The sequence below is a fragment of the Hyla sarda genome, chromosome 1 (genome assembly GCF_029499605.1).
Source record: "Hyla sarda isolate aHylSar1 chromosome 1, aHylSar1.hap1, whole genome shotgun sequence".
Classification (NCBI taxonomy): domain Eukaryota; kingdom Metazoa; phylum Chordata; class Amphibia; order Anura; family Hylidae; genus Hyla; species Hyla sarda.
Window position 1 is genome coordinate 509,990,336 of NC_079189.1, and position 12,471 is coordinate 510,002,806.

General features: G+C 43.8%; 1 protein-coding gene across 5 annotated transcripts in view; it reads right to left on the reverse strand.

The window, feature by feature from the left end:
• The window catches only part of LOC130289957 (uncharacterized), a 131,553-nt gene that overhangs the window by 26,580 nt on the left and 92,502 nt on the right, over window positions 1-12,471 (reverse strand). For 4 of the 5 annotated variants that reach the window (XM_056537552.1, XM_056537554.1, XM_056537553.1 and 1 more), the window contains one exon: window positions 6,208-6,438. The exons of the other annotated variant lie outside the window; for it this stretch is intronic. In XM_056537552.1, coding sequence (XP_056393527.1) covers window positions 6,208-6,438 — 231 coding nt within the window. The remainder of the gene's footprint in view (window positions 1-6,207; window positions 6,439-12,471) is intronic. 5 annotated transcript variants of the gene reach the window in all.

A 12,471-nucleotide genomic window follows, 5' to 3' on the forward strand; every position in this document is an offset into this window, starting at 1 on the left:
CCACTGCAACAAAGCCCACACCACACCAATGTGATCATGTGGTCCTCAGTCTGAGGACTGGAAGACTGCTGAGGACTGGAAGATTTTTGTGCAGTTTCCAGATGATGAAATACGCTGGAGCTGAGTGGGTGGAGCAGAGTGCTGGCCTGATAAAACAAAATAAATGAGGAGGATAGAATACACAATCTGACATAAATGTGGAAAACAGGCAAGGCTTGTACAGAGATCCTTTGCTTCTCAGCATATTATAACACTAACAGCATAAGTATAGGATTTCTGTACAAGACGTGAGTGTGAAGCCATTTCTCTTTTCTGCAATAATGTCACATTAGCTCTATACTGACCACAGATAGTTAGTAAACTAGACATAATAACTGTCTTTAGCATCACATCATATAAGTTTATAACAGCAACACTATAGGATGACTCTACAGCCCCACTAGGTTAGAGAAGGCTTTGTAACCCCACTAAAATAGAACATGACTCTATAAGGCTCCTGAGCATTACTAGACCAGATAATGACTCCAAAACCCCACTAGACTGGAAAGATGGCACCATAACCCCCCTAGACTAAAAGAATAGCTCCATAGCCTTACTAGATTATAGAATGGCTTCACAGCCCCACTAGACTAGAGCATGATCCTATAGCCCCACTATGTTGGAGGATGGCTCCATGTTCCCACTGGACCAGTGCATGGTTCCACAACACAGATTTACATCTTTATTACCATGCCATTGCCCCCTTTACCTTGTAAGATAATTTATTTTATCAGAAGTGATTTAAAGGGCATAATAAAAAGTAGCATTTGAGAAAAAGATTGCTGATTGTAGATATTTTATAAAACGGATATGTCAATGGAAGTGGACCTACACTATACCTTTAGTATGGTAAAAGTGCACACTGTTTATAAAATCAGAATATAATTAAAATTAAATGAATAATAAAGAAAAGTAGATTCTAATGGAATCTCAACCAGTTACTGTGCATAGGCAAACATTTAGTTAAAACCAAACCTCTGAGAAGAAAACATTTATCCAGGAAATTACAAAATTGTTAATGCCCAATTTGCAGCGACGTTAAACGGCATCAGGATGTATAAATCTAATAAAGGACTAAAATATGTTACCAATATAAGATACGTTTAATTAGGCAGGGTTTTATTATGTAATACTAAAAACCTTTTCATTTTAAAGGGGTACTCCGGCCCTAAGACATCTTATCCCCTATCCAAAGGATAGGGGATAAGATGCCTGATCGCGGGAGTCCCGCCGCTGGGGACCCCGCAATCTTTCATGAAGCACCCTGCTATCATCAGCCTCTGGAGCGAACATCGCTTCGGGTCTGATGAATCACAATCACGGGGCCGGAGTTTCGAGACGTCACGGCTCCGCCCCCTCAATGCAAGCCGATGGGAGGGGGCGTGGCGGCTGTCACTCCCCCTCCCATAGGCTTGAATTGAGGGGACGGAGCGTGACGTCACACGGGGGCGGAGCCATGACGTCACGATACTCCAACCCCGTGATCGCGATTCATCAGACCCGGAGCTATGTTCACTTTGGAGGATGATGATAGCGGGGTGTTGCATGAAAGATTGCGGGGGTCCCCAGTGGCGGGACCCCCGCGATAGGGGATAAGATGTCTTAGGGCCGGAGTAACCCTTTAAATCAGATTTTTTGCTACTGAACCCAAATGTACACGTGTAAAATATACTAAAAAAGAAACTCTTTAAACAAAGGTGGCTCTGAGAACAATTGGAATGTCTGGTTTATATAGTTTCTTATACAATTGCTATACAATTGTATCCATCATATTCCCTTATAATTAAAAAAAAGATTTCATTTAAAAAGGTAAACTTCTAAATTCTCAGGTGCCATTATGAAAGGAGTAAACAAGATTGGCAGCTTAAAATTCATACAGATGCTATAAAAAAAAGCACGGATAAACACACACATACTTAAAAAAAAAATCCTTTCAAGGTACAAAGCAACCTAAGATCCCTTTCTGTATTATGATTCAAGTTCAAGAAGAGCGTGAAAATTTGCTTTGAGCTAAATAACCATTAAAGATTAAATGGGAAAATATTCCCCACAGAATTTATTAATTTATTATGTTGCTTTATGTGCTATAAAGATGCAAAAGCATATCTTAACTGCGGCAGATACCTGCGGGGAAATTTTAATGAAATCTGTCAGTCTGTTTAAAAGTTACAAAACTACAGAAAAAATAAAAAAAGTTAAGTGAAGTGTATGTATATACTGGAAAAAAAATTACTGTGAGCCAGAGCTTCTTCTTTTATGCACTAGGCTTTACCAAACAGAACATTTTTTTTTTAAGTCCATGGCAAAGGCAAAATATGTACCGTATTTTTCGCCCTTTAGTACGCACCGGCGTATAAGACGCACCCAATTTATAGGTGCAAAATCTAAAAAAAATAAAGATTTTGAACCCAATAGTGGTCTTCAACCTGCGGACCTACAGATGTTGCAAAACTACAACTTCCAGCATGCCCGGACAGCCGTTGGCTGTCCGGGCATGCTGGGAGTTGTAGTTTTGCAACATCTGGAGGTCCGCAGATTGAAGACTACTGCATAGGAGGTAATACTCACGTGTCCCCGCCGCTCCGGTCCCGTCATCGCTGCCCTGGATGTCGTTCCATCGCTGTCGCCGTGTCCCCATCGCTCCAGAACGTTTCTGCTGTCGGCCGGGTATCCTCGCTCTCTGTCGCCATCATCACGTCGTTACGCGCGCCGACGCACGTACGCGACGACGTGATGACGAGGAAGGAGAGCGCCGGCCATACAGGGGATCCCTGAACGGAGAAGACACCGAGGAGGCAGGTAAGGTCCCTCCCGGTGTCCTGTAAGCACTAACCCGGCTATTCAGTCGGGCTGTTCGGGACCACCGCGGTGAAATCGCAGCGTTCCTGAACAGCCCGACTGAACAGCCGGGTTAGTGTTACTTTCCCTTCAGACGCGGCGGTCAGCTTTGATCGCCGCGTCTGAAGGGTTAATACAGGGCATCACCGCGATCAGTGATGTCCTGTATTAGCCGCGGGTCCCGGCCGTAGATGGCCGCAGGGACCGCCGCGATAGGGGTGTATTTGCCGTATAAGACGCACCGACTTTTCCCCCCCAGTTTTGGGGAAGAAAAAGTGCGTCTTATATGGCGAAAAATACGGTATTTTTTTTTTTAATTCATCAATTGTTTTTTTTAATCAAATCTTTTTATTCATTTATACTTATAAACACAAATATTTACTACAGAAATCTATTCTTATCTTTCATTTTAACCAATTACCCAGTGTAAAAGAAGTCAACTAAACTAGAGATGGTATCACCAGTATGAGGCTTGTGTAGAATAGGACCATGTCTTTTAAGACAGCCAACCCAGCTACACCTGACCAAAAATGGCATAGCCCTTATAACTGTTAAGGTATAAGAGTTTTGAGGTAAATCATAGGAGGATTGTGTATATGTAGTGAAAACACACTAACATTTTCATTTATTGACAAAAGAGGTGTGGCTAGGTTCTATTTTTTAAAGTAGAATTACATGTCGGCACAAGTACCTTCATATTTGTAGGGACAGATCGTGTGAAAACTGCTAAACATGTAGGCTACATTTTAGGGCATAACTAGCTATTGGTAAAGTTTGGAATCTTCATAAAGAAAGAATGAAGTGATGTGGCTCCATTCATTCGGTGAAGATTTGCCCTCTGTTGTCCGGCTTGGAACCCCTCCCCCCCCCCCCCCCCACCAATCCACTTGTTATATAACTTTTGATTATAAATACCGTAGTTTTTAGTGTAATCTGTCTGTATCCATTTCATAATGCACATAGTTTAGGAGCATCTGTTTTTTGTTATCAATGAAACCTGATGAAATTAGGTTATGACGGGTGGGCAGAGTCACACTGGTGCACCCAACTGGGCAAGATGTGTCATTGTAAGAAGATTCAAAGTTTTTTTTTTTACACACACACATATATTTGTGAGAAGGTGAAAGGTATGGTGGTCGATGGACGCTATGTGTCACCACCAAGGCATGGCCTTGTCGAAGTAAGAGTCGGTATTATTCAGTGTCTGTACTGCGAGGCAGTCTGAAACTAAGACGGTAGTATGGCTTTAAGACCAGTCAGGGATGGCTCTTACTGGGAATGACCAAGTGCAGTGTGGGGGTCATTCCCCACAATCCAGGCCGGCGTTTGTTGGCCATAAAGCTAGGCTACCTCACCAGCTGAGGGGGATTTGCTATTTGCAGCTCACAGTACAAGAGAAAGCTGTGTATGGAGTTCTGCCCTCTGTTTTGCTCCAAGTGTGGAAGCTGCTGAACAGCCTAGCTGGAGGCTAGGGAAAGTCTTTGCTTAGTGCCGCACGGCACAATCTCCGGTGTGAACAAACGCCAAGGAAATACCGGTGGACTTTGTTATGTTTTCCTTTTGTTCCACGTTAATGACTGTTTGCTGTATGCTTAAGTGTGAATAAAACACTGGACTTTGATTTAAAAACGCTGTCTCCTTACCTCCATAGGATTAAGGAGCGGGGGCGGGGGGAATATTCCAAAAGGGGGCCCATAATACATCTTTTACAGAAAATGGAGCCACATAGAAATTCTCCATATCGACCCAAGGGAGAGACGTGGAGTTGCACCACCAATGCTTGGTCATGGACACCAAAGTAGCTATATAATAAGATTGTAGGTCTGGAGCACCTAAGCCTCCCACTGGTATGGGACGTGACATAATATGCGAAGATAGCCGAGGCTTCCCCCCCCCCCCCCCCCCAAATAAAAGATGAGAGTCCTTTATGGGCCTTGAGAAAGAAAGAAGGAAGAGCAATAGGAAGAGTTCGAAACAGATACAGAAGTTTAGGAAAGAGAAACATTTTATATGTCGCGACTCTCCCCACCCATGAAATCTCAGATTTATTTAGATGGTCCATGTCAGTTTGAAGAGAAGTAAGCATGGTTTCATAATTGTCTGCATATAATAATTTGGAGGGATAGGATAAATGTATACCTAGGTATGGTATATTAGAGGATTGCCATTCAAAGGGATGTGTATGCTTTAGCGGCTCAAGTATAGATGAGGGGAGATTGATAGGCAAAGCCTGTGTTTTGGTGCTATCTAAATGGTAGTAGGATAAAGTGCCGTACAGAGATATGTTGGCCAGCACCGCCGGTAGCGAAACCGTCAGGTTAGTGAGGGACAGAATGACATCATCCGCTTAGAGCGATGTGGTATGGACAGTTTTACCCACCGTGACCCCACGTACCATCCTATCTTGCCTGATAGCTTGTGCTAAGGGTTCCATAGAGAGAACATAAATTATAGGGGATAGAGGGCAACCCTGACGGGAACCGTTTGAGATGAGGAATGAGTCAGATAATGAACCATTTGCTAGTATTTTGGCTGTTGGGGTGGTGTATAGGCAAGTGAGGGCAGAGATAATGAGGGACATTTATCAATGTTTGCTTATGTATTCTTTTTTTTAGTAATTTTTTCCTTACTTTTTTTTTGCTTATGTGCGACGTATTTATCAACTGGTTTCAGCCTGTTGATAATTTTCTTTCACGTAAGCAATTTTTTCTTTTTTTACTTTGGTAGTATCTTTTTCTGCTCCATGTTTGAGCTGGAGTAAATTTAGTCAATTTTTAGCCCTATTGCGACTTTTTTTTGCGCAGTTGCGACTGTCGCAGTTAATAAATAACTGACTACCCGTAGTCCATTTTAAAATTATTACTACGTAGTTAATTTTTGGAAAACTTGCTTTTCTCGCTTTCCAGTCAAAATGTCGCACGAAAAATCTTGTAGTCGCAGTTGCGACAATTTTGCGACAATTATAGTAAAGAGACCCTGACTAAACCCTTTGATAAATGTCCATAAATATCTCCAGAAAAACCCATGTGAGTTAAGACCGAAAAGGCGAACGACCAGCGTAGTCGGGCTGTCACCTTACCTCAATACTGCAACCACACCTGTTTGCAAGAGTGAGTCATCACAATATATATATATATATATATATATATATATATATATATATATATAGTGCATAATATACAATTTTATACATAAAAATGTACTCAACTATAAAAGTGCTCAATTTCACTGCCATCAGAAGTGAAAACATGAAACAATAAATAAATATACAGAGAGGGTTCAATGATACCCATGATGTACAACAAAAAGAAACAATAGGCATTCACTCACCCAAGGTGCAGACGGTACAATGAGGGTCATTGTGAGTAAATCTCTGCAACATTCCTCCAAGGACTGGTTACAATTTGTCAAATGATTCATTAACCTGGAATATGTGACTGTTGGAAGTATGTGATGTGCCGATTGTGCAGGTTCTGTTCCTGGGGCTAAAATAACGCTCAATGTTTGTCTTACAGCGTGCAGGTGTCTGAACAATGTGCTAAGTTTCCCTTCAAGCGCACTCTGTTAAAAACAAGAAAAATCTGAAAGGTTAAACAACATCATAAAACATCTTCACACTTCATAATGACCTGCAGATACTTTGTAGTGTATCCTCACAGTTATTTGTGCACATTAGCAGAAACAGTTTGAAGTGAAGTCTTTAAGTGCTTATTGCATGAGACAGTAGTAACTCAAATATATATACACAAATACATATATACACCTGGCCTTAAAGGGTTATCCCATTGTGTGCTTACAGCTCTTATTATACAGTACAGCTGCATATTGTGTCTGGCATCTGGCTGGAAAGGACATATTCAAAGCCTCTTTTTTCATGTATCCTTAAATGGAACTACATATATATACACACACAGTAGGGCAAAAAAAGTATTTAGTCAGCCAACAATTGTGCAAGTTCTCCCACTTAAAAAGAGGAGAGAGGCCTGTAATTTTCATCAGAGGTATACCTCAACCATGAGAGGTAAAGAGAAATGCTAATTATGGTGGAAATTAAGTATTTGGTCAATAACAAAAGTTCATCTCGATACTTTGTTATATATACCGTTTGTTGGCAATGACAGAGGTCAAACATTTTCTGTAAGTCTTCTCAAGGTTTTCACACACTGTTGCTGGTATTTTGGCCCATTATTCCATGCAGATCTCCTCTAGAGCAGTGATGTTTTAGGGCTGTCATTGGGCAACACGGACTTTCAACTCCCTCCAAAGGTCTTCTATGGATTTGAGATCTGGAAACTGGGTAGACCACTCCAGGACCTTGAAATGCTTCTTACAAAGCCACTCCATTGTTGCCCGGGCAGTGTATTTGGGATCATTGTGGATCATGCTGAAAGACCCAGCCACGTTTCATCTTCAATGCCCACTTAAAATCTCACGATACATGGCCCCATTCATTCTTTCCTTTACATGGACGGATAAGTCGCCCTGGTCCCTTAGCAGAAAAACGTCCCTTAGCAGAAAAACATCCCCAAAGCATGATGTTCCAACCCACATGCTTCACAGTAGGTTCATTGGATGCAACTCAGCATTCTTTCTCCACCAAACACGACGAGTTAAGTTTTTACCAAAAAGATCTACTTTGGTTTCATCTGACCATATGACATTCTCCCAATCCTCTTCTGGATCATCCAAATGCTCTCTAGCAAACTTCAGATGGGCCTAGACATGAACTGGCTTAAAGGAAAACTGTCAGATATTTTCTCCCACACTATCCACAGGTACTGGTGGATAGTGCGGGAGACCCTGATTCCAACGAGCCCTACTTTGCCCGGATCCGGCCGGCCGTTCGCCTGCAATTGTGGTTTTATTCTATGTGTAAATCTTGCTGTAACTGGCACGGGTGGGGCTTCTGCCGGTTAACTGGCACTGGCGTCAGCGCCACTTATGAATATTCATCCCCCCTTCCACCAGTTCTCCCTCTCTTTGCTGCTTCTAACTGGAGGGGGGAAGAATATTCATAAGCTGCGCTGACGTCAGTGCCAGATAACCTGCAGAAGCCCCGCCCGTGCCAGTTAAAGCAAGACATACACATAGAATAAAACCACAATTGCGGGCGAACGGCCGGGCGGATCCGGGCACGGTAGGGCTCGTTGGAATCAGCATCTCCCGCACTATCCATCAGTACCTGTGGATAGTGAGGGAGAAAATATCTGACAGTTTTCCTTTAAGCAGGGGGACACGTCTGGCACTGCATGATTTGAGTCCCTGGCAGTGTAGTGTGTTACTGATGGTAGCCTTTGTTACTTTGGTCCCAGCTCTCTGCAGGTCATTCACTAAGTCCCCCTATGTGGTTCTGGGATTTTTGCTCATTGTTGTGATCATTTTGACACCACGGAGAGAGATCTTGCGTGGAGCCTCAGATCGAGGGAGATTATCAGTGTTCTTGTATGTCTTCCATTTTCTAATAATTGCTCCCACAGTTAATTTCTTCACACCAAGCTGCTTGCCTATTGCAGATTCAGTCTTCCAAGCCTGGTGCAGGTCAACAATTTTGTTTCTGGTGTCCTTCGGCAGTTCTTTGTTCTTGGCCACAGTGGAGTTTGGAGTGTGACTGTTTGAGGTTGTGGTTGTGTCTTTTATACTGATAACAAGTTCAAACAGGTGCCATTAATACAGGTAACGAGTGGAGGACAGAGGAGACTCTGAAAGAAGAAGTTACAGGTCTGTGAGAGCCAGAAATCTTGCTTGTTTGTAGGTGACCAAATACTTATTTTCCACCATAATTTGCAAAAAAAATTCCTTCAAAATCAGACAATGTGATTTTATGGATTTTTTTTTCTCATTATGTCTCTCATAGTTGAGGTATACCTATGATGAAAATTACAGGCCACTCATCTTTTTAAGCAGGAGAACCTGCACAATTTGTGGCTGACTAAATACTTTTTTGCTCCAATATATCTATATATACACACATACACACACACAAATGATGCAGAAATCTCATGTCTGCATGTCATGGGAAATGTTCCAAGTCATGGAAGAATTGTCAAGTTTAAATATTGTTAAAAAGACAAGATCTATTAAAAAAAACACCAGAAAGGACACTTGGCATTAAAAATCAGTATTTTAACATATTTTGAAGATTTTACAAAAATAAGCATCCTAAAGGGAAAAAACTAAGATGTGGATATTTGAAAATCAGAAGATCCTAAAATACTAGTGGACACGTCACAGTCATCATTTTTTTTTCTTTCTTTGCTATCCCATGCAATTAATCTGTAAACAACAAGTGCAGATGAACATTATATACACTGCTCAAAAAAATAAAGGGAACACTTAAATAACACAATGTAACTCCAAGTCAATCACACTTCTGTGAAATCACACTGTCCACTTAGGAAGCAACACTGATTGACCATCAATTTCACATGCTGTTGTGCAAATGGAACAGACAACAGGTGGAAATTATAGCAAGACACCCCCAATAAAGGAGTGGTTCTGCAGGTGGTGACCACTTCTCAGTTCCCATGCTTCCTGGCTGATGTTTTGGTCACTTTTGAATGATGGCAGTGCTTCCACTCTAGTGGTAGCATGAGACAGAGTCTACAACCCACACAAGTGGTTCAGGTAGTGCAGCTCATCCAGGATGGCACATCAATGCGAGCTGTGGCAAGAAGGTTTGCTGTGTCAGTCAGTGTAGTGTCCAGAGCATGGAGGCGCTACCAAGAGACAGGCCAGTACATCAGGAGACGTGGAGGAGGCCATAGGACGGCAACAACCCAGCAGCAGGACCGCTACCTCTGCCTTTGTGCAAGAAGGAGCACTGTCAGAGCCCTGCAAACTGACCTAAAGCAGGCCACAAATGTGCATGTGTCCACTCAAATGGTCAGAAAAAGACTCCATGAGGGTGGTATGAGGGCCCAACATCCACAGGTGGGGGTTGCGCTTACAGCCCAACACCGTGCAGGACATTTGGCATTGGCCAGAGAACACCAAGATTGGCAAATTCGCCATTGGCACCCTGTGCTCTTCCCAGATGAAAGCAGGTTCACACTGAGCACATGTGACAGAGTCTGGAGATGCCGTGGAGAACGTTCTGCTGCCTGCAACATCCTCCAGCAGTAATAGTGTGGGGTGGCATTCCTTTGGGGGGGGCAGAACAGCCCTCCATGTGCTTGCCAGAGGTAGCCTGACTGCCATTAAGTACCGAGATGAGATCCTCAGACCCCTTGTGAGACCATATGCTGGTGCGGTTGGCCCTGGGTTCCTCCTAATGCAAGACAATGCTAGACCTTGTTACGCTATGCGCTCCGGCCTCACACGCTGGCCCTGAGTGCATGGTCCCCTTACCTTCTGCTGCCGACGGGGCTGGGACTCGCTCTGCGGGACGCACCCGCATGCGAGCCCCAGCCCGTCACTCTCCGGGTGTTTCCCCTGCCTCTGCTTCGGCGCATGTGTCCCCGTCCCTTAGGGTGTGTGCGCGCCAGAGCTTTAAGATTTAAAGGGCCAGTACGCTCATTAGTGTAACCACCTGTGTCTTAAATTCCTCCACCCTCCTCAGTTCTCTGCCGGATCTTTGTTGCCTTGTGCCCTAGAGAAAGCGTTCCTTTGTATTGCCTTGCCGTGTACCAGATCTCCTGCTCTTGTGACCTTGACCTTGCTTCTCTGCCGCCTGCCTACTGAACTTCTGCTACGTCCCGACTACGCTACTGTGCTGCCTGCCCTGACCTACAGCTATCCTGACTACGAGTTGTCTCATCCTTTCTGTGCTTCGCATCTCCTCAGCAGCCTGTGTTGTCGAGCCGTTGCCGGGGGTTACGACCTGGGTGTCGCCTGCAGCAGCAAGCCAGTCTTGCTTTGCGGCGGGCTCTGGTAAGGACCAGCGCACCTTAGACTCCGTTCCCTGGCACGGTCCGAGTCATCTGCCACACAGGTCCAGCGGATCCACATACACCGGAGTTCCTGTCTTCAGAAACGTGAGTGTTACAGACCTCATGTGGCTGGAGTGTGTCAGCAGTTCCTGCAAGAGGAAGGCATTGATGCCATGGACTGGCCCGCCCGTTCCCCAGACATGAATCTGATTGAGCACATCTGGAACATCATGTCTTGCTCCATCCACCAATGCCATGTTGCACCACAGACTGTCCAGGAGTTGGCAGATGCTTTAGTCCAGGTCTGGGAGAACATCCCTCAGAAGACCATCCTCCACCTCATCAGAAGCCTGCCCAGGCATTGTAGGGAGGTCATACGGGCATGTGGAGGCCACACACACTACTGAGCCTCATTTTGACTTGTTTTAAGGACATTACATCAAAGTTGGATCAGCCTGTAGTGTGGTTTTCCACTTTGATTTTGAGTGTGACTCCTTATCCAGACCTCCATGGGTTGATAAATTTGTTTTCCATTGATCATTTTTGTGTGATTTTGTGGTCAACACATTCAACTATGTAAAGACGAAAGTATTTCTTAAGATTAGTTAATTCAGATCTAGGATGTGATACCTTAGTGTTCCCTTTATTTTTTTGAGCAGTGTATATTTAAAAATCTAGAAAAAGTTTGCAATACACAGACTTCGATTTTCCATGCACATTTTTTACTTTATTTAGTTCAGTTAGCAATGTAAAAAAAAAAAAATACATCAACAACTAGGTATATCACCACATTAAAGCCATAAAAGCATTTGTCTGCACCTTCATTCTACCGGCAGGTGACAGTCTCAATGCTGCAACAGGTTTAACATGTGTGATGGCAAATTCATATGCAGAAATGCTAATGGGGCTCCTTTACCAGCAAGCACATGGATTTCTGCAAGCCCCATTCCAATGATTGGGACAGTCACAGGAATTTCTGCAACAAATCTGTCTTAATAGGCCAGTCACAACCATAGTATATCAACAAAACAAATACCATTATGTTGTCATAAGTAGGGGAGTAGTGTTCCACATATGTAAGAACAATAAAAGCAGACAAGGTTTACCATAAATTGTCGCAGTTTCACAGCAGGTACAGGTGGGGCACACTAGCACCCACAGCCACAATGCGTGAACGCGTCTAAGGATAGCAGTAAAATGAAAAAGAAAGAAAGGAAGAGAGAAAGAAAAATGGTTTAAAGATGTAATAAAAAAAAAAAAAAAACTAGATCTCAAAGTTGAAGCTTCACTTTAAAGGAAATCTGTCACCAGTGTCACCTGCACTAAAGTGTAGTGCAGGAGACACTGATGACAAGGGTACTTACCTTGTCCCATTCCGTGCAGGGGATCTCCGGTAATCTTCTCCGTTAAGCTTTAGGTTCTGTCCCGGCTTGGGGCATGGGCGGAGCTTAGTGACGTCACCGCTGCTGTTCTCTAGCAGCAGAGAGCAGCAGCGGTGATGTCACTAAGCTCCGCCCATGCCCCAAGCCGCTGCTGCTCTCTGCTGGGTGCCGCAGCAGCAGTGATGTCACCAAGCTCTGCCCGTGCCCCAAGCCGGGCATGGAGCTGAAGCTTAAAGGAGAAGATTACCGGAGATCCCGAAACGGAACGGGACAAGGTGAGTACCGTTGTCATCAGTGTCACCTGCACTACCTGTCAGTACCGACAGGTTAGTACAGGCGACACT